Here is a 27,626-nt window from a genome sequence, read left to right as displayed (position 1 = left end):
CATCTTGAAAAGGAAATCTTCAGTTTTGTGAGTGAGTGAGTGAGTTTAGTTTTAGCAATATTCCAATAACATCAGCGCGGGGACACCAGAAATGGGCTTCACACATTGTACCCACGTTGGGAATCGAACCCGGGTCTTCGGCGTGATGAGCGAACACTTTAACTACTAGGCTATCCCACCACCCCTAGCTGCGTCAAATGGATAAGCGGGAGATATTCATATTAAAGTTAAGGACTGAAAGAATTCATGTCATAAAGGTCTTTATAAGTACCTACATGAACCTGTTATTATTAGTAAGGTAAGTGCGCTTCGTAAACTGACCCATTTTGAAACTCCGAGATAAAATGATATGTTCATATGATGTGTTCCCATCTGTACCAAGGTATACGATGTTTTTTTCGGTGGCTTTAGATCAGGTTGAAGATGGAAACTATATATCCTACTTCAAACATTGAAATGTTTTCATATGTATTCGGTAATTCGGATGTTGAAATAGATTGTTGTCGCGGACAGGTTCAGTGTTTACTCTATGCATATAATCACTTGTAAAGCTCAGTGACATCCCCGCATGTCTGTAATGTAAACATAGACGCCCTGTGACTTCTCATGTGTGTAAATACACATGGATATATGTAAGCGTCTTGTGTCATGGTAAATGGAGAGAATGCAGATAAAAAACGTCGGATGACTATAAAAGAAGTCTGTTTGTATTGAAAACGTACCGATGAATTTCACTTTAAACAAAAAGGTAAATCAAATAAAGTGAAATTAAGATTGCGAATCCTCATAATTTTACCTTGCCAGTTGAACATTTAAATCTCAGAATTTTATTCAACTTAGGAAACAGTAGTTGAAACAGTGAAACAAATGCACGTGCGGTACGTGATGAGCGTTAACGTAGACCTACCCTACTTGTCCTGCGTGTTTCATTTAATGTGCATACCCCCTTGGCGGTGCAGCTGTGTTGCATGCTACAAGTTATTACTGCATGTCGCGTCATCTTAATGAATGGGTAGCACTTGACACCGCCAAAATATATACTAGTATATTCCAGTGAGAAAACATTCATCACTGGATTGTCTGGTCCCTGCTCGATTACTTACAGACCGACGTCAAGTAGCTGGAATATTGCTGCGTGCATCGTAAAACAACAAACAATGAGAAAACACTTGATTTTCAGTTTTAAAATCGGTTCTCTTTTTAAAAGATCTTCGTGAATTATTGCACAAATACCCATGCTCATCAACACTGTTCTAATCCAGTAGGCATGTGCATTCCATAGCGGAATTTCAAAAACAGCCTTGCCGATGCCAATGTATGCATACAGGCCACGACCAGCATCAAAGAACGGGGTGTTTCTGAGTGTTTTAGTCCCCAACACCGTCCCCAAAACCGCGCAAGCATTAGAAATCATAAAAATAGGGTCGGTTATGTCAATATATAGCAATTAGAGTGAGTGAGGTTAGGTTTAAGCCGCTTTAGCAATATTCCAGCAATATTGCGGCGGGGGACACCAGAAAGGGTGTTCACACATTGTACCCATGTTGGGAATTGAACTCAGGTCTTCGGCGTGACGAGTGAATGCTTTAGCTACTTGGCTACCCCACCGCCCCATAAACAATTAGAGCAAGAACCTGCGGTGATCATGAATTAACAACGACACGTAAACGTTGAGTTGTTCAAGCAAAACACATTAGCGAAACGATTATTGAGTGCTCGTTCACAACGCTGATTTCTTCTTTCAAAACGTGTAACAAATTATTTGTTTAGCTGTATTGATCTCCGATGTCAGATCGCCTACTTAAAGGGAACGAAATAGTTTAGACTTAAACTAGTAAACGTTCAGTTGGTCGTATATATTGGATCAACTGAACGTATACTATTCTAAGTCTAAACTATAACTGTAACTGATATATGTGTCTACACATGTGAATCGGGTCTCTTTCCGAACTGCAACAGGTGTCTCGGACACTCTTCTCTACATAACTGGTCTTGGATAATTCATGTTATATATTGTAATTACATTCTTAATGTTTGGTCAGACATTTGAATATATACTACTTAGACGCCCTTGTGATTTCAATAATGCCACGTGGTATCTTCAGAACTGCCAGAACATACAATATTCATAACTACAGTTATCTAAATTCATACGAATCATTCAAGATACTGGATATGAGATATAATCATACTGTATGTAAAAATGCTACATCTCTATCGGAGACAAGTAGCCACTTTCGCTGAACCAAATTTCTGGTAAAAACAGATCTTATTGCTTGCTTCCACTACAACTGATCTAAAGACATCCCAAAACCGATGACGTCAGAGCTTTCATCTGACCAATCAGAGCGCTGCTCACGGGATTCGATAGTGAAATTCCGCTTGTTTGTATCCATGACAATAGTCTGACTCTTGCTTCAGTGGGATAATAATTTGAAATAGGGGAACTGTCCACACCCTAGGGAAGTGATGTCATAGTCTTAGTCATTTTGTCACCACTCCCGTATTTTCTTTGGTTCAGGATCAGTTTTCAAAATATGAATACAGAATTTTCAACTGTAGTCTGGAATTGATCTCGTCATTTTGAAAGTGGTGCCGAAAAGCCCGAGGAACCAACCTGATGTCCTGTTGATTATTTCATTGTTGAGTGAAAAACGGCGAAAGGTACTTTACAAAGGTACCAAAGGTTTGTCCTTGTGATGGAATGTCCAGCTGTAGTGAGATTCACGATCTGATTTTCAGGAACCCATTTGGTGCAATAATCTGAAAAGCATAAGTTCACCGGTGCCTTTAATCCTGAACTTCCTTTGCTTCATAAAGCCTAATTTATTTCAGATTGTGAACTATTTGTTTGTGTAAGTCAAAGTGGTTAATTCATTATGTATGTTAATAAATACACATTGAGAATGTTTTCCTTCCCACCTTCTGGCGTGACATGCTCTCAGTTGCTCTTCACACACCTGCTGATATTCACTAACACGTATTCAATGAGACACAGTTTCACCTGTGCATTATTAACTTAAAGGTAGGTCGTTGTAATTATGTATACATGTTGTCACAGGTAGCTAAAACCTTGGTCAGATAACCACGTGTATGAAGGGAATATTTGATTTGATGTATGCCACATACTGATATCAATCGTTGTTTAAATTAGCACACTGCCGTTATACAGTTTCACGTGTGCATTCTTAGCTTAAAGATAGGTCGTCATACCTGTACATACATGTGCACAGGTTGCTGAAAACCTGGTCACCGAATGGCGTTTATGAAGGGAATATTTGATTTGATGTATGCCACATACTGATATCAATCGTTTCAATTAGCACACTGACGTTATACAGTTTCACGTGTGCATTCTTAGCTTAAAGATAGGTCGTCATACCTGTACATACATGTGCACAGGTTGCTGAAAACCTGGTCACCGAATGGCGTTTATGAAGGGAATATTTGATTTGATTTATGCCATATGATAAACAACCCTCGTTGTTTCTATTGACACACTGACGATATACCGTTACCCTAGAAAAGGTCATCCTGGTGAACAGACATACAATAGTTTATGACTGACGAAGAATGAGGGTTATCATTTCGTAGTGAATTTGGTGTTGTAAGTCCCTGATCTTGACATTGCTCGTCACGAGCAGTGTCTTGATTGTATTACCCAAATTAAACAAATAGAATCTAAAAAACAAATAACCTAGTTTATCCTCATAACGCAGACACGTTCCATAGATTCATAACCAGGTGAAACAGCATTGACTCCGTTGAATTTCCCTCTATGATATGCATTTAGTCAACCGTCAACATTGTGATTACACAAGCTCAAAACAGTTTGTTGAACGGCTACGACAATTTTATCGATGAAATGAATTTTGGCATTAAAGAAGCATTATTTTTCATTTGTAGCATTACAATGAATTCAGGATGACTTGTCATTATTGTTAATTAAACATTCGATCACCCGTAGTTCAAACTGTTCGCTCACGGTACATGATATGTTCCTTAAATCGCTTAAATGTCACCAACTGTCATAACTACGAAAGGAAAGTTAGATCTTCCGTGGGTCTGCACATTCACAACAAAAGTAATAAACTGTGTGAACTGCTTCGGCAAGAAGTAGGATATCTGTACTGGTCTCTTTCAAGTGAGTATATGTCTAACATTTTGAAATAACAGTCAATATTTCAAACATCATTGAGTGGCCTTGACCATAAACTGATAGATCTAGGTAGGAATATTTATGCTCATTAATCGTGAACATTCCAGCCAAAGTAGCCCAAATAACCACAAACAGCAGGAGACGTTTCATAAACACGTCTGTGGATGTACATACGAATGTGTGCCTGACACAATGCCATTACAACGTAAACAAACATAGAATGGAATGTAAACCCTAAATACGTATACACTTTAACAGTTTCTGCTTGAATGCACACGTCATTTTCATCAATAACTATCATATATACGCAGATAACTGTACATATATACGTGACATCACATGGTATCATGTATAAATTTGAAAGGTACGCCAGCCCGTCAGGTTTTAATGAATATATGTCTATTAGATGAATAGTTTTGAGCCAAGGCGTTTTGAGATTTGGTTTGTTTGAATACCCTGTATGACAGTGATTGCAACTGTTTCCTTCCGTTGTGGGTAGTGGTATGTTTTTGAATGGAACGTTGGCTTTTGAAGCCATGCTATTCATTGGCGTACCAAGTTTGTTTTTTCCAACTTGTTGCCTTTAAACCAGGATTTGCCGGATTTTTTTACACTTTCTATTGTTTGCTTGTAACAGAATGAACAGATAATGGATAAGATTTAGGTTGTTCCGGTTGGGCCATGGTATCAGCAGGCTTACCCCTTCCATTATTCCACCAATGACTGACTGACTGAGTTTGGTTTTACGCCACTTTTAACAATATTCCAGCAACATCACGGCGGGGGACACCAGAAATGGGCTTCACACTTTGTGCCCATGTGGGGATTCGAACCCGGGTCTTCGGCGTGACGAGCCAACGCTTTAACCATTAGGCTACCCCACCGCCCCTCCACCAATGAGCTTTATATGGATGTCACAGAACAATACCACCCCTCACCCTTAACCCTTATCATACGAGTGCTGGACATATTTTATATTCAAAGGGGCAAGTAAAACAGATGATATAGAAATTGCCATGTAGTTTTCATGATCGTGCATGCATTTTGTACCAACGATATGCCTGAAACTGCAAGCGCATTCCGGCCATTGCATGAAAATAATCCCAGGAGTAAGACGTTCATCTCACATTTACGTGTATCATTTACATTTTTATAGATTTGTATAACGCCAATATCCCGTTTAGCTCAGCTGCTCAAAGGCGCTTTGTTTTTCCCCTCGATCTTTGGATATAAATCTCAACTCCCTGGGGATTATACAACTCACAGCCGCTAGGCGCATCGAGTTAATGTGGCTTTCCCACCCTTACGATGTACCCATTCACAGCTTGGTGGACTGGGACACATAGGCACAGTGTCCAAGTTTACTGCACGTTGCTGTACCCGCAACTAGGTGTTGGCACGTATTCATGTGGCCACCATCTGGTCATATACCAACGGATTCGTCGGTTCTTTTACATTGTCAGTGCACAGGGTTGTGTACTGTACACTAGGGCTTGTAACAACACTGAAAGAGTCTATACACAAAGTTGAATCCAAGGTTTTTACACCCGGTCACAGGTGGGCTCGATTTCGGCACCTCAAGCTCGCTGGATCACTAGCCTGGAGCCTAAGTCGCCCACCACACCCCGTGATGTCAGTCACTGTTTTCATGACACGTGTGTGTGTTGTTAAACGTTCTGCAGTCGGTGTTGGGAAATAGTGATGTGGATACTCAGTATCACTGCGCGTTGGAGGAGCCATCTAGTGGTCACTTTGACAGGTGTGGCGAAGCTATGCGTCCTCCTGTCTTCTTAGGTCCTTGGGCGTCACGCCATTTCACAACGTTACAAGTGCACGCGCCCACATTACACTTGAGCATGTTACGACGTAAATTGTAATAAAAACGCAAATTGTAATACTTGCAGCAAATTGTAATAAACTTGACGTAAATTGTAATAAAAACGTAAATTGTAATAAAAATCGACGTAAATTGTAATACGCAAATTGTAATAAAAATTGACGTAAATTGTAATAATTTTCGTTGCGGTAAAATGTAATAAATATTTACGTAAATTGTAATAACAGTTTTAATTACTCGTAAATACGCAGGTGTTTGTTTTTCGTTGCATTTCATACATCAAATAAGCTTGTTAGGGGGATAACTCAAGAAAGAAATGGTGGATTTTGTTCAAATTTGGTACCAAGGTATATTGGCGAGATTCACCGACACAAGTGAAATGGAGTAACCTTGGGATAATTTTCAAGGTCACAGCAAAAATCTGAGGGTTTTGCCAATATAAAGATTGTTAGCGCGATAACCCAGGAATGAATTGACAAATATTAGCTAAATGACGAAAATGATATTCGTCCTTATATATAATCGATATAAACTGTCCTCTGTATCATGTCTTTTCGCAAATATCTTTTGAGGTTTTGATATGTATACATATAAAGTGGGAGTGGGGTAGGGGTGGGTTTCTAACGGGTATATCTAACACACTTGCATGCATGTAGAAGAGTCGGAGAGGTGGGTGGGTGTTCTAACGGGTAGACGAGGGACGTTCAAATAGTAGTCAGCCTCACCTAGCTGAATATGATACAAATGCAGCTGTTTTTATGTTTTATTTTTCTACATATTATCTGTCAGCCTCAAGCAAATTGGTTTTGCTATGTTGCAGCCTCACGATCCCCATTTTGTGAGACTTTGTATATTGGCTTGGTACTCCCAAAAAACGTAAAATCTGCAATAAAATGCATCACAAACTTCAGGAAGCAAAATATGCTAGGTTTGAGATTGGTAGAAGTCGGCTAGAATCAAACTTAGATAAAAACCGCACAAAAAAGCAATTTCAAAACTACAATCGCTTGTTCAAATGACTTCCCATTCTGTTTACTGAAAGAACTCGAGGAAGAAATGATGGATTTTGTTCAAATTTGGTACCAAGGTTTATTGACTGTAGATTGGAGATTTACCGACACCACTTGAATTTAGTGACCTAGAGGTCATTTTAAAGGTCACAGCGAAGGTGTAACAGTTTTGCACATGACAATCTTGGTAGCCACGAACTCAGGAAAGTATTAATAGATTTTGACCCAATTTTATATCAAGGTGTATTGGCGGGATTCCCCCAAGACCGATTGATTGGGAAACTTGTGCTCATTTTAAGTTCACAGTAAAAAGTGTTTTGCACATGTCTAACTTGTTAGTGCGAAAATACAAGACAGAATTAATATGTTTTGCTTAAAGGTAGTACCAAGATGCGTTGGGAGTATCGTCTAACGCCAGTCGAATTCAGTGACCTTCGGATTATTTTCAAGGTCACAGCGAGTATTCTTGCGATATCTCCAAACCTAATGGATGGAATTTGTTCGCATAATGTATCAAGGCATCAGATGACAGTTTCGGTAACGTTTAGGTGTTTAGGTTTTTCAGGGTCAGACAGAGGATAATTGCGACATTCAGATATCGACATGTGGCGGGGGTAATAGCTATGTTTGTGACAAACGCTTTGTCATTACTAATTTTCAATTTTTTGTTAGCATATGGTTTCTATAATTTCATGTTAATTCTACCAGCTGTGAAATTATTCGTGACACGTCTTAAAAAAGCCAGAGATTATTTGTGTATGTTTCGAAAATTAAAGTTACTTGTTTTTCATTATGGAGTTATTTTCGATGTTGACGGAAGGACATATTTTACGAGCAATAGCTTTCAATAATTTAATGTTATTTCTATTACATTTTGAAGTTCTTCATAGCATATCCCAAAATAACAGGATATTGTTTGTTTACACTTTGAAATGTACGTTTCTTCTTCTTCATTTTCGAATTATTTTCAATGTTGACGCAAGGATATATTTGAAGTCAATCTTATGTTTTGATCATATGTGATTTATTATGATTTATGTTTCGGTCATACATTCATATATTGCGTTGTCATAGTTTAACCTGGTTCGTATTATTTTCTTCATCATATTACTACATATTATTGTATTTTTATGAGAGGGAATTTTAAGTTACATTTGCTAAGGATATCATAAATCGCTAGCGCCTGGTTATTCCTTGCCACATAGCAGTCAATCTGTCTACTCATTTGTTGTATTTGATTGATGCATTTAAAATAAAATGTAGAAATGATATTGAATTGCATCATTTGCTTCAAGGAATCGATCAGATGTGCTCGTTATCGAAGTAAAGTCAAAACTTCTTTCTGTAAGGTATACAGTGGAAGTTGACACCTTAATTGTTATGGGTAGACCAAGAAATCATTTATTTAGTTTCACCGCTCAAAATACAACAAAGAATTCAACGGATGGCATTAACCTCAAAGAATGATAATAACAATGCTTATAACATACGAGGGCAAACATATCGGGGATAATTTGTTTTCATGCGATATGCACCGGGTAAAATATCACTTTGTCATGGTGTCATGACATCATGAACAATGCTATGACGTCACGTTGCTTCTAAGAAGCCACCTTCTAAATACAACGATGACGGGGAGCCTGCCTTTGTTGGAAAGTAGATTATCGCGTAATCTCCGCAATTAAAGACTTAATAAGACTTAAAGACGGTAATAAATAGAAAATTATATTCGTGACCATAATATGCTAGGTTAACGACCTCAATATCGGCATATCCCGTCTCTGGTTCCGAAAATACCAAGATTTAGGCAGTTGTGTTGTAAACTGATATTTATCTTCTATAAAGTCGGCTATATTCAAACCATGAGAAATGTCGTCAAATAATGTTTGATGACAGTTACCAACGTCCCAATAGTGTCCATATATTTTAGAAATCTAAGTAAGCACAACCTCACTACTTTTTTTGATAAATGACAAAGGATTAATCAACCATATTGAAAGGTTTTCAGGCTTGAAGGACGAAGCTCATTAAAATCTATTGCCAGCTCCCTTCTAGAGACTGATAAAAGGTTCGAAAATGTGGGTCATAAATGCATGAAAGTTTTTATTGTTGTTCATACCCGTTAGGCCTCCCGCCTCTACATGTATTTGAGATATAACCGTTAGAACCATAATGTTCCATTAACAGAGACACACTGTCGTCTATCAGGGCCCGGTTGTTCAAAACTCGGTTATCTTTTAACCAGCCGTTAAGTACATTTAACCGACTGTTACCTAATAACAGAGGGTTACCTTGTTGTTCAAACTCTGTTAACCTTTAACAGGCTGTTAACGTGACGTTAAGTTAACACACCTAAGGACCGCCGCGAACTTTTTAACAACGAACGTTTTGTTCCTGCTGCTACTGTAACTTAACTACTCACTGCTCATGCACAGATAAATTACAGTCATTAAAACTATGCTCCATTAATCGGACAATACCAAAGATGTAAAAACCCGTGAATTTCCGGGTTAGAATATGGATCTTCAGTAACCCATGCTTGTCGTAAGAGGCGACTAACGGGATCTGGTGGTCAGACTCGCTGACTTGGTTGACATATGTCATCGGTTCTCAATTGCGCACATCGATGCTCATGTTGTTGATCACTGGATTGTCTGGTCCAGACTCGATTATTTACAGACCGCCGCCATATAGCTGGAATATTGCTGAGAGCGGCGTAAAACACACTCACTCACTCACTCAATGATGTAAATGTGTGTTACGTCAAAAATGAAAAAGACAAGCTATTGTCTGCCCTTGTCATTACAGAGCTCTCTCCCTTTCCGGATACTCGATTCCTACAAATAGGACTACCCGAGTACCCGTCCCAGCCTTAGAATGCAGTGATTCATTTGTCGCCGCTGAATATGAAATACAAGTGATGTAATTGGCGTTTCAATGCCGGCCTTTGCGAAACGTGATTTTGTAAACACTATCCAATAGGGCGCAAAGTGCACTTGGGCGTTCGTGTGAGTGTATTTATGAAAACATCTGAACACGATTCCAGGCTTATCGGCAACGTTGCAGAATTATAAGTGATTTTATTAAAAACTGATATCATTGTTAATTAATATGCTATTTTTGAAAATCTATACTCCAAGTAATTATCCGATTTTGTTTTGATATGTCCGTCTGGCATCCCTTCCCATAGCGAACACAACACTATATCTTGTCATATTACACGATAATATTTGGAATTTTTAACTTATTTTATAACAATATCTAAATGCTAATGTTATACACTGATAGGTTCATATAAGGAATACTATGGCACAATAGTATTTCTCTGCCGAATCGTTGCAACGTTCTATAATACACTTATGAAATATAATACATGTTTTCCGACCGTGAAGTCATTAAAAAGAATTATGCATTTTCTGCAGTCACTTGTGAATTGAACTAAATGAAGGTTCATCTGATTAATGAGTATCGAGGAAATTATGTTCATCTATAAATAAGACGCAGTTTCATGTTTTTCAAGACATCTTTCCGGAATATGCGTCTGTGAAGGCGTTCAGATAATGACGATATTGCACAGTATTATTCATGAGATTCTTGTCTAAAGTAAGGTCGGATAATAGATCGATTTTATTCAGCAGTGTTGGCCCTGGAGCCTATAGTACGATTAAAGTTTGATTACTTGCACGTGGTGCTAGTAACATATTAAGTTTCTATTGGTATTGAGTGCATATTTCAGATAAAAGCTATGGTATTAATTATACAACATCTATATTGTTTGATGTTAAAAGATTTGGCAATGTGTGTTCATACATTACAATTTTTGACAGACTTGGCAAATAATTAATAAATGATATTGATAGCATCTTCACGACTCGGCCATAGAGTCATGACAATTTAAGGAGTGAAAAGTGAGCGATAGGTCTTGTGGGAATTCAAAGATTCATTAAGACTGTAGCCGTCTAAGCGTAACTCTGTGTGTAATGTTTATACATTTTCTATCCACGGACAACATGCTTCTAATATTAATATTATTTTCATGGATTCATCATATTTTATCTATAGCTGTGGTATAGTTGTTCATTAAAATGTGGGGCGGTGGGGTAGCCTAATGGTTAAAGCGTTGGCTCGTCACGCCGAAGACCCGGGTTCGAATCCCCACATGGGCACAATGTGTGAAGCCCATTTCTGGTGTCCCCCGCCGTGATGTTGCTGGAATATTGCTAAAAGCGGCGTAAAACCAAACTCAGTCAGTCAGTCAGTCAGTCATTAAAATGTCTTTTCTGTTGCTGGAATTGAAGTAAGTCCCACACAGAGCTGGGATCATATGTCTTTGAAATATAAATTATGCAAACGGCTGGAACTTTGTGTTCCAATACAAAACGTTCTTAGCGCTACGACATTCGCATGCCTATGATAAACTATAGAGTTGGCCTCAACCATTGACTGGATTACATTCTCTTCGTCAGCAGAGAAGTTTCGACTTCTGGGGTGCAGGCGACATTTTGCGTTTCCATTTTTGGTAAACCGGAAGTAAACAGAAAACGGAACTATGGGATATATGGAAGCTAACCAGTGACGATAACCACACTGTTAAACTTTGACGGCGACGTTAGCTAACGGCATGACTAACCATGTTTTGAACAACGCATATTTAACGTTCGGTTAGGAGTTAACCGGCGGTTAAGATAACCGAGTATTGAACAACCGGGCCCAGATAGATAGTTAGTTAACCAACTAAGTACGTTTCCACGAACACCATCATTTTCTAATTTGTGCAATAAACCTTTATGCCATGCCCTGTAAAAAGCTTTTGAAATATCACAAAACAGCATACAGTAAAGGTGGTGATTATCTAGGACTGAGCATATATTATGATAAATGTCTATGTTGAGATCTAGTAGAATGACTAGCAGTAAAACCTGACTGGAATTTACTTAAAATGTTATGTTCATGGAAATGGTCGTGCACATGCTTTACCATTATTCTTTCAAGGATTTTCCAAAGGATAGGTATTAAACTAATAGGTCTGTAATTAGTTGGGAGGGATGCATTTTCTTCTTTCAAAATAGGAGTAACATTACCCATTTTCCACAATGTAGGAAATACAGTCACTCAGTGATATATTATACAACAAACAAAGAGGTTCAGCTATAGATGTACAAATTCGTTTTAACACTCTCATGTTAATGCCATCAGGTCCACTAGATTTGTTTGCTGGTAAGGTCTTATCAGATAGCTCCTTTTCGGTTACAATGACATTTGTTATACTGTTAACACAGCGATGGCTAACAGGTGGCAAAGTCTTGCCGCCATCAGTAGCATTTGAAACAGATACAAAATATTCATTTAATGTTTGAGCTTTATCCAAATCTGTAAAAACTGAAGGTATCCCAGAATCATCAGTGACAAGAAGGGGAATGGGTCCCGATGAAGTACTAACCACCTGATTGAGTAGACTGAGGTGATAAATAGTTATCAAAAATAGATTAAATGTTTCCCTGGGCTATTCTTTTTAGATTATTTACTTTATTCCTTTGCTTTTTATATTTAAATAGCTCAGAAGTATTCAGAGATCGAAATGCTTTTTTCCTTAGACGTTCTCATTTCTTTTAAGTATGTTACGAGGGGCGTTGAAAATGTAGTCAAACTAACTATATTCTCGATGTCCAATGTTTGAAAAAAAGCTTCCATTTTATTATGAAGGAATCATTAGCAAAGTCATATCCAAAATTTCATGTGGGTAATGTGGTTAACGAGATATTAGTCATCACAACATTGGGGTATTATGTTTCTTGCAAATTTGCAGAAAATGGAAAACGATCTCCCATTTGGTATCTAGTAATAGTAATAGTCCGCTTATATGGCGCTCACATCCAGGCACATTGCCTGCTCACGGCGCTACGTACATTACTATCCCCGATCATAGGACACTATCGTAGTTTCCGATACTTTTTCAACTCTGTGGGGACTGTACAGCCATGCTGCCTGTTAGGCGCAATGAACTAACACTCACATAGCCAGCAAATACTCACGGGGACCCATTTTACAGCTGGGTGAACTGAGACAGTGTAGATCTAAGTATCTTGTCCAAGGATACTACGCAATGTGCCCATCTCGGGAACCGAACCTCGGTGCCTCCTCGAAACAGGGCCTTCAGCGTGATAGGCAGACGCCTTACAACTGCACTATTGTGCTATCTTTTGGATAATGGTATACCTCAGATAGTATCATATAAACTGTGTTCAGCATAGTATTGGATGACTTCCCGTCATCATCAACATTCAAAGATTTGGATTGCTTGATTTACATTTAGACGGGGACTGTTTTTTTAGGACACCCTCATTTTAAATTTTCAAAAACATTGTGTCCAGATAAACAACATATTGAGAGCTGACACTTGTGTGACCATTCAGTATTTAGTTTGAACCCTTGACACCATGTATGAATAAGTGAAAACTTTAGCATGAGTTATATCCTTATGATGACGTCAACTGAAAGGGGGTGGGTAGTGTCTCCAAAACAAGCCCTTTCAGTAAACATGAAGGGGGAGTCACTTGAACAAGCGATTATAGTTTAAAATTGCTTTTTTGTGCAGTTTAATATCTAAGTTTGACTTTTACCAATATACAACATGTTTTTTGCATATTTTGTTTTAATTGGTGTAGGGGGATTCCCGCCAACACCTTGATATAAAATTGGATCAAAATCTATTAATACTTTCCTAATTTCGCGGCTACCAAGCTTGGCATGTGCAAAACTGTTACACCTTCGCTGTGACCTTTAAAATGACCTCAAGGTCACTCAATTCAAGTGGTGTCGGTAAATCTCGTCAATAAACCTTGGTACCAAATTTGAACAAAATCCATCATTTCTTCCTCGAGTTCTTTCAGTGAACAGAAGGGGGAGTCATTTGAACAAGCGATTGTAGTTTCAAATTGCCTTTTGTGCAGTTTAATATCTAAGTTTGATTCTAGCCCACCTCTACCAATCTTAAACATACAAAAATGTTTCTTGCATATTTTGTTTCCTGAAGTTTAATTTGAGATGCATTTCATTGCTAGTCAGCTAGGCTATTCCATTTGTCCGAACCACAACATACGGAGACAGATCATTTAGCAGACCGGGTGCTGTACTCTGGAATTGATTACCTGAAAATGAAAATCGGAAAATATCAACAGTTTCCGACCTTGTCGCAAAACCATCCTCTTCAAACGAGTATCCGACTAAGCGCACATGAGCAGGACTCTGGATATGTAGCGCTATACAAATGTCTAATTTGATTTGATTTGATTTGATATACCCGTTAGAAACACACACCCACCCCACCCCACTTTATATATATATATATCAAAACCTCAAAAGATATTTGCGAAAAGACATGATACAGAGGACAGTAAGAGATCTTATATCGATTATATATCAGGACGAATATCATTTTCGTCATTAAGCTAAGATTTGTCAATTCTTTTTCTGGGTTATCGCGCTAACAATCTTTATATTGGCAAAACAATCAGATTTTTGCTGTGACCTTGAAAATTATCTCAAGGTCACTCTATTTCACTTGTGTCGGTGAATCTCGCCAATATACATTGTACCTTGGTACCAAATTTGAACCATATCCATCATTTCTTTCTTGAGTTATCGCCCTAACAAGCTTATTTGATGTATGAAATGCAACGAAAAACAAACACCTGCGTATTTACGAGTGATTAAAACTGTTATTACAATTTACGTAAATATTTATTACATTTTACCGCAACGAAAATTATTACAATTTACGTCAATTTTTATTACAATTTGCGTATTACAATTTACGTCGATTTTTATTACAATTTACGTTTTTATTACAATTTACGTCAAGTTTATTACAATTTGCTGCAAGTCTTACAATTTGCGTTTTTATTACAATTTACGTCGTAACACACTGGCTTCGCTGGACAACGTAACATCCCCACGCCCCTTCTGTCTGCTGTTTCACAAGTGTTGGGGGTGAAATGGAACGTCGTTAACTTCCAACCCAACGGGTGACGTTGGTCGAGTTGCGACAAGCCTCAGTCTGCTATAACTTATAAGATACGAGTTTGACACTGTATATTCAGAACAATAAAGAAGACAGAACATGTTAAATAGTCATATAACCACATCAATTTGCAGGCATTGTCCAAGGATGTAGCTTATAGTTTAAATATTTAGTTAATAGTAAACGTCTTTCAACGGCAGTTAGAAGTGATACACATAAAGGTGATAATTTATGTCATCTTCTTTATTATGAGGAACATGTTGTTTCGGAGAGTATTCTTACTCCTTCATCGGATGAATTAAAAATTGATGATGATGATTTGGAGATATAACGTGCGCTTTCCGACATAATGCACATTAAGTGTTTGATGCAACCTGCAGGGGGCGTTAGTGTTGCATAATTAAATTTATATAAATTTTGAATTTGGAAATTATGTTTTGTTTTGTATCATTATTTTTTTTATTTTAGCACTGCGTGTAGATGGTTATTTGGGATTATAAGGCCCAGTTTTGATAAGAAATATACCTTAGGCTTTGAAGACTTTGGTGTTATTTAATGGATAGGAGTGTTTGTAGTGGTAAGTGTGTGTTAGTGTCCAGTGAACTCCATTCTAAGCACCAGTGTCGTTGGTAGTGTATGCAGTGTAGTAGCACGTGTTTTGACGTTTCTGTTTCGTTGCAGTGTGTGCATTTGTCTGTTTGGTATTTTTTTTTTTTATGAAGATGAGACTTTAACTTTGTGTGACCTGTTTGTATGATCACTTTAGGATGATTTTTTGTTTTGGTAGGCTTTTTATTTCGTTTTTTAGATAAGGGTATGTTTAAGTTAACTTCTGGGAGTTTAAGCTTGGTCGGCATGTTTGTCGCCAATTTGAAACACGCCAACATGGCCAGGGATCCATATGAACTCTTTGGCCTGAGGCGTGTAACCCTGTGTTCTTTGACGAGTCTGTTGTTGAAGGATCTGAAGTGAGGTGAAATTGGGTTTAACGTCGTACTTTGAGAATATTTCGCTCATATGACGGCGTGCATGCATGTGTGTGTATCTGCTTGTACAAGCCCAGACTTACGCTGGTCTTATAGTGCTAGCCCACTGAGATACCATGCCGTAGTGAAGCATGAATACCCCACTCAGACACATTATACTGACTCCGAGCCGACCAGTCCTTGTTGTACCCATTAATGCCGAGCGCCAGGCAAGGACCAACAAGTACCATATTTTAACGTCTTTTGGTATGACGCGGTCGGGGATCGAACCCACGACCTTCCGCTCTCGGGCGGACGCTCTAACCGCTACACCACGAAGGCGGTCAGGAGAAGGATCTGAGGTTGTTAACAAAACTGCTAGCTTCCATTGTTGAGTCTCCACCTAAATGTTATCTTATTACTTTTGTCGTTCTCACGTGTACATATATAAACTCTGTACATTATAGCTTTCGTTTCATTTCATCATTCCTACTTTACTTTCAAAAATACTTTTAGCCATTACACAAATGTCAAACATTTTAAACAAATAAATTGATAATCTTGATGTTACGTCTTATGTAATTATTAATTCCATAAAAAATCCATATTGCAATGTCGCTTTTAGGAAGGAAGTTGCGAGTTCGAATCCCGTTGGACACTCTTGGTATTTCTGAAATTCTCCTTAAAGTCAATGACACAAATATTGTCAGCTGCGTGACTGTGGAGGAGCCGTGGGTTGAGCGACAATACAATAACTGTTGTATCTGGTGTGAATATTGATCACGTTTGGCTTTCAGAATTTAATATATTTGTATTTCAACGAACAGTCCCAAGCCATGTAGATGCCCTCTCCGTGTCGCTGTCTGTTGTCCTAATTGCACAATGTCGTACTGTCATCCATGTTTAGGGGACAGTCCTAAAAGTCTTATAATTAAGACAACATCAATAAAATAAAATGTTTATGTCACCGAAAGATCAATGAATTCAGATAACGGATGTACAGTATAGATTTATTGAACAATAATCTTCTAGATACAATGAGATGACAGAAATTTTTTATCTAACTAGGAGAGGCATAATTGACCAGAATAATATACTGCCATATTTCGCATGATGGATTTCTTGAACGAAAATCCATTTTGCTATGGTAACCAGCATAGGGGTGTTTACTTCTTTAAAAAATATTATGACCTCTTGCATAAACACTAATAGGGTTATACATATTGGCTCTTAATCTATACATATTGCTGTACATGTTGTACAGTCCACCTAAAACTTAATTATCACCCATTGTCTTATACACATTGTCTGCCACACAAGGAGCGCTCTTGGCTTGCGGATTTCGATCAGACTCTTCTCTGGACTGCTTATTAAAAATGTACTGATTTCACATTCTAAAATCTCCCTGTATGCCTGCTTGTAATGTAATGACTGCCTATATAACGTGTATTATCATGTTTTAATAGTTTGAGAGTTTTATGAAAACTTACTATTGTTTACACAGCAGGTTGTTCAATAACCGTCAATATAATAAACTTTCATCATGCACTTAGCTCAAGTTTTATGCTCATAAATATTGATCAGCAAAGATCGTAAGTAGTATAAGTGTATTTTCAAGTCTTTATAGAATATTTTCTATTTATTTAATGATGAACTATTTGGGTTTGTGTAGATTTCACGAAGGGCAATACATAAGAATGGACACATATGCTGAAAAGAAAAGACAACGGAGGTTAGGTAATGTACATGTAAATAAAAGCGACAAAACCCTTTCCACATCTCTGGGATATTTACTGCATCATGAGCATGAGTTTATAAATCACTATCGGATACACTCATCAAAAAGAAGAAAAGAAACGCGCGTGCGTTTTCAGCAGTTCATTTCGATAGTGACAACAGTCGCAATTAAGACAATTCCTGTGTTTGAATCCTGTTATTCCTGCCGTGGTTGTTGTTTATTGCACGCAAAAGGTAAAAAAAATGTGTTTGTAAACGTTTGTCATAAAAATGAAGACGGTACATGAAAAGTGCATGAAGAAAATGTTTTCCACGCATCGCACTTGCAATGTGTCGGAAACATAAGTAGAGACATCGACTATAAAATCTTAAACAAATTCATCATTTCATTACGAAATGTACGACGCAAACGAAGATAAAAATGCCTGGATTGAAAACTACTGGCCGAAATATCGCCATTGGACGTTTGAAAGCAGGGTAGTCCCAGTCTGCCGTTGTAAGACACTTCTACGTCCACAACAGCATCGATTATGGCAGTGACTACTCTGGCTTAGGACCGATTCAGCCGGGTGTTTCAACTACGTCACCGGTTTACTACAGCAACGGACATTGCAGGACAGGTGCCTGGTCTTCTAAGAATTTCTGACCAAACTATCAGAAATCGTCTGAGAGAAGTGAGAATTCGAGCATATCGACCAAAGGTTGGACCTGCCCTGACACGACTACACCGACAACGACGTGTCCAATGGTGTAACAGGCTACAGGCATGGAACCCGGGGAACTGGCGACGCGTTTGGTTCGGCGATGAATCACGTTTCCTCCTGCAACGACGGGATGGGAAACAACATGTCTCTCGACGTCGACACGAAAGTTTTGCGCCGAACTGCTTTCGACAGGTGGACAGATTTGGTGGAGAAAGCGTCATGGTGTGGGGAGCCATGTCCTACACGGGTAGATCAGAGCTAGTGGTGGCTCAACTCGCTACATCGACCAAATCCTGCGACCTCACCTCCTCCCACTTTTTAACCGCCAGAGGTGGCTGTTTTCAACACGGCAATGCTCGACCCAACACAGCTCGTGTAAGAGGTGCATATCGTCAATGTAAACGTCAACGTCCTTCCCTGGCCTCCAAATCGCCTAATTCGAGCTCGATCGAGCATCCGGTCCGGGATAGAATTGGTCTTCTTCAACCCCTGCTTGTCTTAAAAGGCGACTAACGGGATCGGGTGCTTGGTTGTTTTTTAACATCGCACTCAGCAATATTCCGGCTATATGGCGACAGTCTGTAAATAATCAAGTCTGGACCAGTCATTCCAGTGATCAACAGCATGAGCATCGATCCCCACAACTGGGATACGATGACATGCGTCAACCAAGTCAAATAGCCTGGCCACCAGATCCCCTTAGTCGCCTCTTTCGACAAGCATGGATTTGCTGAAGACCAATTCTAACCCGGATCTTCACTAACCCAAGACCTAAATGAATTTGACTGGAATTTACCAGGAGTGAAGACTAAGTAAAGGATGATTCCTTACTTCTTTGGTCAGTTATATAGTAAACAAATACAATTACTTACAGATAGAAACGGAATCGCCGCTTGACCTATGTACTGAGAGTCCAGAAAGCAGACATATCCTTTTCTTTTGTTTTTAAACATCGCTGTAAACAATATTCCAGATGTATGAGGGCGACCTGTCCGGAGCGAACAATCCAGTGATTGACATCATGAGCGTCGATCTGCGCATTTGGAAAACAATGACATGTACCAACCAAGCCAACACACGTGAGCAACCGATACGGTTAGATCCTCTTACGACAAGCATGAGTTGCTGACAAACAGTCCTAGCCAGGATCTTCGAGGTGGATCTCGCGGCTGCACATAGATGTACAGGCGGCATACCACACTGACCAACAGTTCGGATGTGAGTGTCAATGGACAGACGACGTCGTCCAAGACACTGGGCTTAAGGATGTGACACTATGGTCTTATGGATAAAGCACCGGCCCGGTGAGCGGAAGATGGATGGTTTCATCTACGGCAGCGTCTGACATAGAGACAGTAAAATATGGTAACCTCTTGTTGCGCTCCTAATAAATGGATAAACGTGGACACGACTAGCCCAAGCAGATATCACATGCATGCATGCACACGCACGCACGCACACTAACATACACGTTCATAAGTGCAATAATATCCTTAAACCCAATTCACCTCACCTTCCATACTTCATTGGAAGTATTCAATAAACACACTCATCGTGTTGAGAAGTACGTAATTTTACATTTTACACGCATGTACGCACGCACACATGTATTTAGTAAAGCACATAATTTTACATTTTGTGAAACATCAATAAATTATTTGATAACTCGGAAGAATTTATACAATATATTTTCGATTTACACAAAAAATCGAAGTTCTAACAAAATTTATAATTGCCTAAGATTCAAAAAATACAAATATAACATACAAGAAGTATTGTTTTTGTCACGACCAGACCGGCATTGAATATGTCATAATTAGATGGAGTGTCAATAGTTTTCTTTTCGATATTGATCTATGTTTTGAAACGTTGCAGTAAATGATCGAACTTTCCATTGCAGGGCAATCATCCGAGTTGACACAAATGAATATTTTAACTGGCTTTCCTACTTAGTCGGAGAGGTAATAGTGGCAGCGCACTGTCTATGATGCGAGTGGGTGGGTGAGTGGATGGGTGAGTGAGTGGGTGAGTGGGTGGGTGAGTGGGTGGGTGAGTGTTTGGGTGGCTGGTGGGTGAATAGGTGGGTGAGTGACAACTTTCAGGAGTAAACACCCTAAAATATATTCCCACACACATTAAAGCATACCATTTGGGAGGGTCAGCTTAAAATCCTCACATAGTCTGTTTGGTATTGTAAACCTCTAAAATAAACACCCTAAAATATATTCCCACACACATTATAGCATACCATTTGGGAGGGTCAGCTTAAAATCCTCACATAGTCTGTGTGGTATTGTAAAACTCTAAAATAAACACCCTAAAATATATTCCTACACACATTATAGCATACCATTTGGGAGGGTCAGCTTAAAATCCTCACATAGTCTGTGTGGTATTGTAAACATCTAAAATAAACACCCTAAAATATATTCCCACACACATTATAGCATACCATTTGGGAGGGTCAGCTTAAAATCCTCACATAGTCTGTGTGGTATTGTAAAACTCTAAAATAAACACCCTAAAATATATTCCCACACACATTATAGCATACCATTTGGGAGGGTCAGCTTAAAATCCTCACATAGTCTGTGTGGTATTGTAAAACTCTAAAATAAACACCGAAAATATATACAAAGAAAGTTCTGGATACGAGCCTCCAAACCAAGCAGAAATAGTTTGTTACAAATTGCATTTCTTAAAATGTAATGGAAATGCTATATTTATAGAATAATAGACGCTGAAAAGCTGGGGGGCTAGAAACTAGACCAGGCTATTCTGTATACTGTTCGGGCCCAATGGTTCTTGTTCTGGATGTCATTTGATCTTGGTAATGGCGGCCTTCATTTAAAAAATCGTGTGTTATATTCATTTTGCCGAAACATGTTGTTTATTCATACACGTAATATTGAAATACAGAAACCAATTCATTTATCCACAAACATATTGTGTACATTGTCTTTTGAGTAGACCCTAACTCATTTTCTTCATTAGCTGTTTTGCATCATATGTTGTGAAGCAGAATTCGTGTCCATCTATAAACACAGATACTATTCTATCATCACTTTTCAAAATACATTGATTATATTTTAGACATGTACACAAATGAGATAAATGTCATATGTTTCCAAACGTTCAGGACATAAGGACATGAATAGGAGGAGGCACTTAATGATTTTTTATCTGTACATACTTCTTCACATGTTTGTGACCTGCAAAAATACCAGATATATAATTTTCAGGGTCTCTTTTACCAATACAGCATGCCTATGAACATCTGTAAATTAAGTTAAGCAGTTCTTGCCTTGCCGGATGCTGCTTGTTGGGTGGTTTCATTCGGATATAAGTTCATAGAAATCTCCAATTGCACTTGCTTCAAAGCGATCTATGACTGATATATCGTAGATGAGTTCACACACAGGGGTTTGCCTGACGTAGTTGTAAGCCATGCAAACTCTCGACTGTAGACACAATATGGAACACGAAATTACAGATAAGTTGTAATGCACTTCAGTTTTGTCACAGATTGCTTGCTTTCCTTGACTGGTCTTGAAGGTGATTACTGAAGATATACATCAATATGTATTTTAAGGTACTTTTGTTTCAGTTGGCTATTATAATATATACTTATGGTAATAGCAAAGACGGAAATACTCCCATCTTAAGTGCCAATATATTACTATTTGTGAGAAATTGAGGTACTTTCATAGACAAACAGTTGTATGTAAAGGCACACAGCCGCCTTTATTGTTTTCATACACTGTATCTACACCCTGTGTTTCTTTATGATGAGTGTGTTTGTTTGTTGTTCAACCCAGCCCTCAGCACTATTCTAGCTGTCTGTAGATGTCTCACGTCTGGACCAGACAAGCAAGTGGTCAATAGCATGAGCATCGATCTACGCAACTGGGATACGATGGCATGCGTCAACCAAGACAACGAGCCTGGCCACCCGATCCCGTTAGTCGCCTCTTTCGACAAGCATGGGTTGCTGAAGACCAATTCTAACCCGGATCTTCATGGGTATAATTATGATGAGACAGAGCCCCTATTTCCCCCACATACCTCCACATGTTGCTACTCGGCGTCCATATACTTCCACTTCACAGAAGACCAGTTTCGGCATTCCAACCGTTTCACTTGATCGTCTGTAGATTCTAAGATACCTTCCTATTACGGGGGCCTCACACTGCAGTGTGGCAGTTACGCCCATAGGAGGTATATGGGTGGCGCACACAGTTCCGTTGGGGAGACCAGGCGATGGCTCCTCCCAAAACACGTGGACTTCGAGGTCCTGCAGAAAGTAGCCTATTAAATAAAAAACAAACACTGAGCAGGTGTTCAGTTTCCGAGTCTGTTTACATATTCAGAATTAGCAAAATTAGAAGGTAACGATTCTACCTTAAAGCTATCACTGGATATTCATCGTTACCATCCAGAAACAACAAAGGAACAAGTTGTCCCAATTTTCTTTTTCTTCCAGCACTGTCTCGTCAGTAGCTAAAAACGCTGAGTGAAAAGTATTTGTAAACATCAAAATTACTCATGTAAAAAGTCAAAATGGTCTCCAAAATTGACTCCGAGGAACGCAACAATGACCCGGAAACTCTTTTAACTGTATTGCACGTTTCGAAAGTATTGTTAGTGAGGTTTGAAAATTTATCCCTTCTGTGAAGCAAACACAATGTTGTAATGTGGGCATAATGAGCCCAAATCATGTGATTAATACAATTAAAAGATGATTTGTGTGAAAAATGTAGTGATTTTTATTTGTGTTATGCACGTATTCATTGTTTTTATATTATTGACATAAAACGAGAAAATGAGAGAATTTGGTACATTTGTTGTTTACAGTAATGTCTCTATCCTGCGTAATATACGTCTGTATTTATATATAGTATAGAAATTGAGAGCCAACACTATTAATCCATAAGCACTGAGTCTTGCATTTATCACTGGTACACTGTAATGTCTCTATCCTGCATAGTAAACGTCTGTATTTATATGAAGTATTGAAACTGAGAGCCAACACTATAACCCAAAGCACTTAGCCCTTCAGTTATGGTACACAGTAAGGCTCATCATTTAAAACCAAAAAATTTATAAATGCATTTGTTGTTTCTATAATATTGTATGACAAATTTTCATACCTGTGCCTGCTCAGCTCCTATATTCTCACTCAGGTGTTATATGATATCATCAAGAAAGTATGTATCATGGGCCCAAGGCTTCTTTCTTGAATAAATTCTGTCTGTCTGTCTGTCTGTCTGTCCGAGTAGCATAGTAAGGGTCATAAGACGGTACTTTTGGTTGAGGGAGGTTGAGGGAAGGTTAAGGGAAATTCATTGGCTGATCCAAGTCACGTGGTCATAGCTGATGCATAGGCGAATGTAGGCAGGACGTCACAGGTCAGGAAAGGTGAATGAAAGGTGCATGTTTAAATGCGTTTATGCTTTCTTGTGGAAAACCCTTTATAAGACGTGAAAACAAAAGCAAAGTATAATGAATAAACCTATGTATAGTGTGTAGTCATGACCATATCGAGCTGTCAGCCCGGTTTGAATTGAGCGCGCTTGGCAAGTCACGGGACCTCGTCGTTTCAAATAGCCTGCTCTCGACTCAGCGTGCGACCTGTTTTGATGAATACAGGGTGTGTGTTGAAAGTACATCATACCACAATACAGACGAGTTGTGTTCACTCTACGTGAGAGGAGTTGTGAAGCTGGGACCCCCTGGACGGAAATCGTTAAAGGCAATGGATAAAGCATAGACTATAGATAACCATTCAACCTTAAAACAGCATAGGAAAGGTGAATTGAACATTCCACAGTGCGAAATGTGTTTCAAAACATGGACTTGCTGTTTAAACAATTGCGCCTTGAAGCAGCAGCATGTCCATGCGTACATCCTATTGTCCATGCGTATATCACAGCTCTGTATTGAACCGATTGACTTGAATCCATAAATGATATGAATGAATTGTTTGTTTTGTCAGTTTTTGCATAGAATATAATCTTCATATACGTCGATGATAATATGTTGAGTCCCTAGACAGACATCGACACAAACTCCACAGATCCTCCCATTCATACCAATACATCTAAAAAGTAATGTCATCATTTAAATTGTGAGTTTAAACGAGTATTTTACATGGATTTACCTTTACAAGGATGAGTGCATTCCACACAAACGCTACACTCTCCTGTTATCAATGTGTGACTGTCTACAGTTCGGTGGTCTGAAAATACCCAGAGTTTTGTCGACCCTAGACATGTGTGCGGGCGAGTTCATTCATCAGAAATCTGTTACTTACGATGTGTTTATAAATATGAACTGCTAACCACACTCAAAGTAATGTTTCATGTAGTGGTTAGAACCGTAATTGATCTATTGAAAGGTGTCATACATTCATGTTCAGATATATTTATAATATCGACACGCACATACATTCCTACATCATTCAAATGTATTAAATACCGGTTACATTTAATATACAACAACAAAACAAAGGTTTAATGAGGGGAATACCCATGCCCTCTCTGAAATAACTCCATTTAAAAATAAAAAATATACAACACATCTTCCCTTACATATAATAAATACGGTACACTGGTCACACAATTTATGAATGGGAAGCTTCGCCGGTATGTTGACATTGTTATGGCCAGTCAGTCGCTTAGTCTATCTGCTACACACTAGCTATGAATAAACCTGCTTCGACATATTTTTCTATCGAAACATTTTCCTCGCCTTTAAAATGTCCATGTTAAAATATGTTCACACTGCGATTAAGGATGAAGATCGTAAACATGAAATACGTTCCTTGCCTCTACATGTCTTATCTATTTCTTCTATCTCTTCACAAACAGCTTGCCTAACTTTCATGGAGTACAACTTGTACACCGTACAGGATGAATTTGATCCAGCTAGACGTACATTTTTCCTACATTACCCAGCGTACATAATGTTAACACAACCCGTCTCTATTGTGGTATGATGTACTTTCAACACACACCCTGTATTCATCAAAACAGGTCGCACGCTGAGTCGAGAGCAGGCTATTTGAAACGACGAGGTCGCGTGACTTGCCAAGCGCGCTCAATTCAAACCGGGCTGACAGCTCGATATGGTCATGACTACACACTATACATAGGTTTATCCATTATACTTTGCTTTTGTTTTCACATCTTATAAAGGGTTTTCCACAAGAATACATGAACGCATTTTAACATGCACCTTTCATTCACCTTTCCTGACCTGTGACGTCCTGCCTACATTCACCTATGCATCAGCTATGACCACGTGACTTGGATCAGCCAATGAATTTCCCTTAACCTTCCCTCAACCTCCCTCAACCAAAAGTACCGTCTTATGACCCTTACTATACTACTCACATGTAAATATCATCCCTTTCACTAAACTTTTATTACCACAATGATTTCGTTACTATTTATGCACATGTTTTGTTAACTTATTAGCAGAAACTTTTTTTCTTTTCTTCTACTGTATTATGCCACCAGCTTGGCCATGTTCCACCACTTGCAAGTAAAGGGAGACGCTTTAGCCATAATAAATCGTAACAAGTAAATCCACCCGTTTACTTATGTGTCTCTGTTGACAATGAAGATTGAGGCTTTGGAGTACATTCCTTATCAGTTACTTTTGAGTCTCTATTGACAATGAAGACAGAGTAAATGGAGTAGATTCCTTGAGTTTACTTGTGAGTCTCTTGACAATGTAAAATGAGACTATGGAGTAGATTCCTTGAGTTTACTTGTGAGTCTCTTGACAATGAAGATAGAGACTATGGAGTAGATTCCTTGAGTTTACTTGTGAGTCTCTATTGACAATGAAAACGGATGCTATGGAGTAGACTTCTTACCAGTTACTTGTGAGTCTCTATTGACAATGAAGATAGAAACTATGGAGTAGATTCCTTGAGTTTACTTGTGAGTCTCTATTGACAATGAAGACTGAGGCTATGGAGTAGACTTCTTACCAGTTACTTGTGAGTCTCTATTGACAATGAAAACTGAGGCTATGGAGTAGACTTCTTACCAGTTACTTGTGAGTCTCTATTGACAATGAAGACTGAGGCTATGGAGTAGACTTCTTACCAGTTACTTGTGAGTCTCTATTGACAATGAAAACTGAGGCTATGGAGTAGACTTCTTACCAGTTACTTGTGAGTCTCTATTGACAATGAAGACTGAGCCTATGGAGTACATTCCTTGGAGATCCACTTGCCACCAGTTTGTCCTTTCGTGCTCTGTATGGGAACAGCTTCCGCTGCCGAATTTGCTAGCTCTGTTTCCGTCATTTGCCCGAGACGCCTCGGTGTTGGGCCAGGTAGTGCTCTGTCTTGCTGGTTTCCCCAAAGCTATGTTGATTTGACCTGCGTATGACCAATATGCTACATTTTTGCAAAGTCAACTTATTTATATATTACCTCATATACTTTTCACATAAAGAAACGCACCGAACTACGTTTACTAGATGTTTCGGTGGCTGAAGTGACAGTGTAGCAAAACGTATCCCAGATAGGTGCTTCAGAGAAATCTGACAACAAATAGGTACATTGACCAAATTCTTCAACGTCACCTTCTTCCGATTATTAACCGACAGAGGGAATTGATTCAATATGACAGGACTACTCCACAAACAGCTTGTGTTTCTGCTGGCGTCCTGCAAAATTCAAACGTCAGCGTCTTGTTCTGGGCCTCGAGGTCTCCTGTAGGAAACCGAACATCATTATGTGAGATGAAATCGATAGACATGTACATCAACGTCGACGTCAACGTCAACATCAACGTACGCTACAGACACTTGCACAACCCGCCAACGCGTCGCAGGAAGTATGTCGGAGAATTCCACACGGTTCTCATCCCAGGTAGTGAAGGGAACGCCCTGTCGTGGGCTTACGTGTCTTGTGACAAACGGTATTGCCTTTATGTCTACATAACATGTCACTGATGAAAAACAAAGTTTTATCTGCATCAGTCAAATTACGAGGGTCGATCAAAAAGTACGTAGCCTAACTATATTCTCGATGTCCAATGTTTGAAAAGCTTCCATGTTATTTTTAAGGAATCGTTAGCAAAGCCATATCCAAAATTTCACATGTGTGGGTAATGTGGTTAACCAGATATTTGTCATCACAACACATTGGGGTATAATACATCTTACAAAATTGC

The 27,626-nt window shown here is 38.8% G+C and overlaps 1 protein-coding gene and 1 long non-coding RNA gene across 2 annotated transcripts; one reads left to right on the top strand and one right to left on the bottom strand.

Annotated features, from left to right (window-relative positions):
- The first annotated feature begins 791 nt into the window (after positions 1–791).
- On the top strand, positions 792–15,885 carry LOC124263736. Its single transcript, XR_006894922.1, has 4 exons — positions 792–803; positions 960–963; positions 8,364–8,368; positions 15,793–15,885. It is a non-coding gene; the product is annotated as an uncharacterized LOC124263736 (long non-coding RNA).
- A 5,799-nt stretch (positions 15,886–21,684) lies between these two features.
- LOC124263668 lies at positions 21,685–26,660 on the bottom strand. Its single transcript, XM_046698328.1, has 3 exons — positions 26,609–26,660; positions 22,498–22,740; positions 21,685–21,994 (listed from the first exon to the last, which is right to left on the bottom strand). The coding sequence occupies exons 1-3, from the start codon at positions 26,658–26,660 to the stop codon at positions 21,765–21,767; spliced, it is 525 nt and encodes a 174-aa protein (XP_046554284.1). The 3' UTR covers positions 21,685–21,764.
- Positions 26,661–27,626: the final 966 nt, after the last annotated feature.

The sequence above is a fragment of the Haliotis rubra genome, unplaced genomic scaffold, assembly GCF_003918875.1.
Source record: "Haliotis rubra isolate DU_JTF1 unplaced genomic scaffold, ASM391887v1 Scf120, whole genome shotgun sequence".
Taxonomy (NCBI): Eukaryota; Metazoa; Mollusca; class Gastropoda; order Lepetellida; family Haliotidae; genus Haliotis; species Haliotis rubra.
Note: the sequence above shows the minus strand (reverse complement) of the source record. Positions and strands in the feature narration are given on the sequence as shown.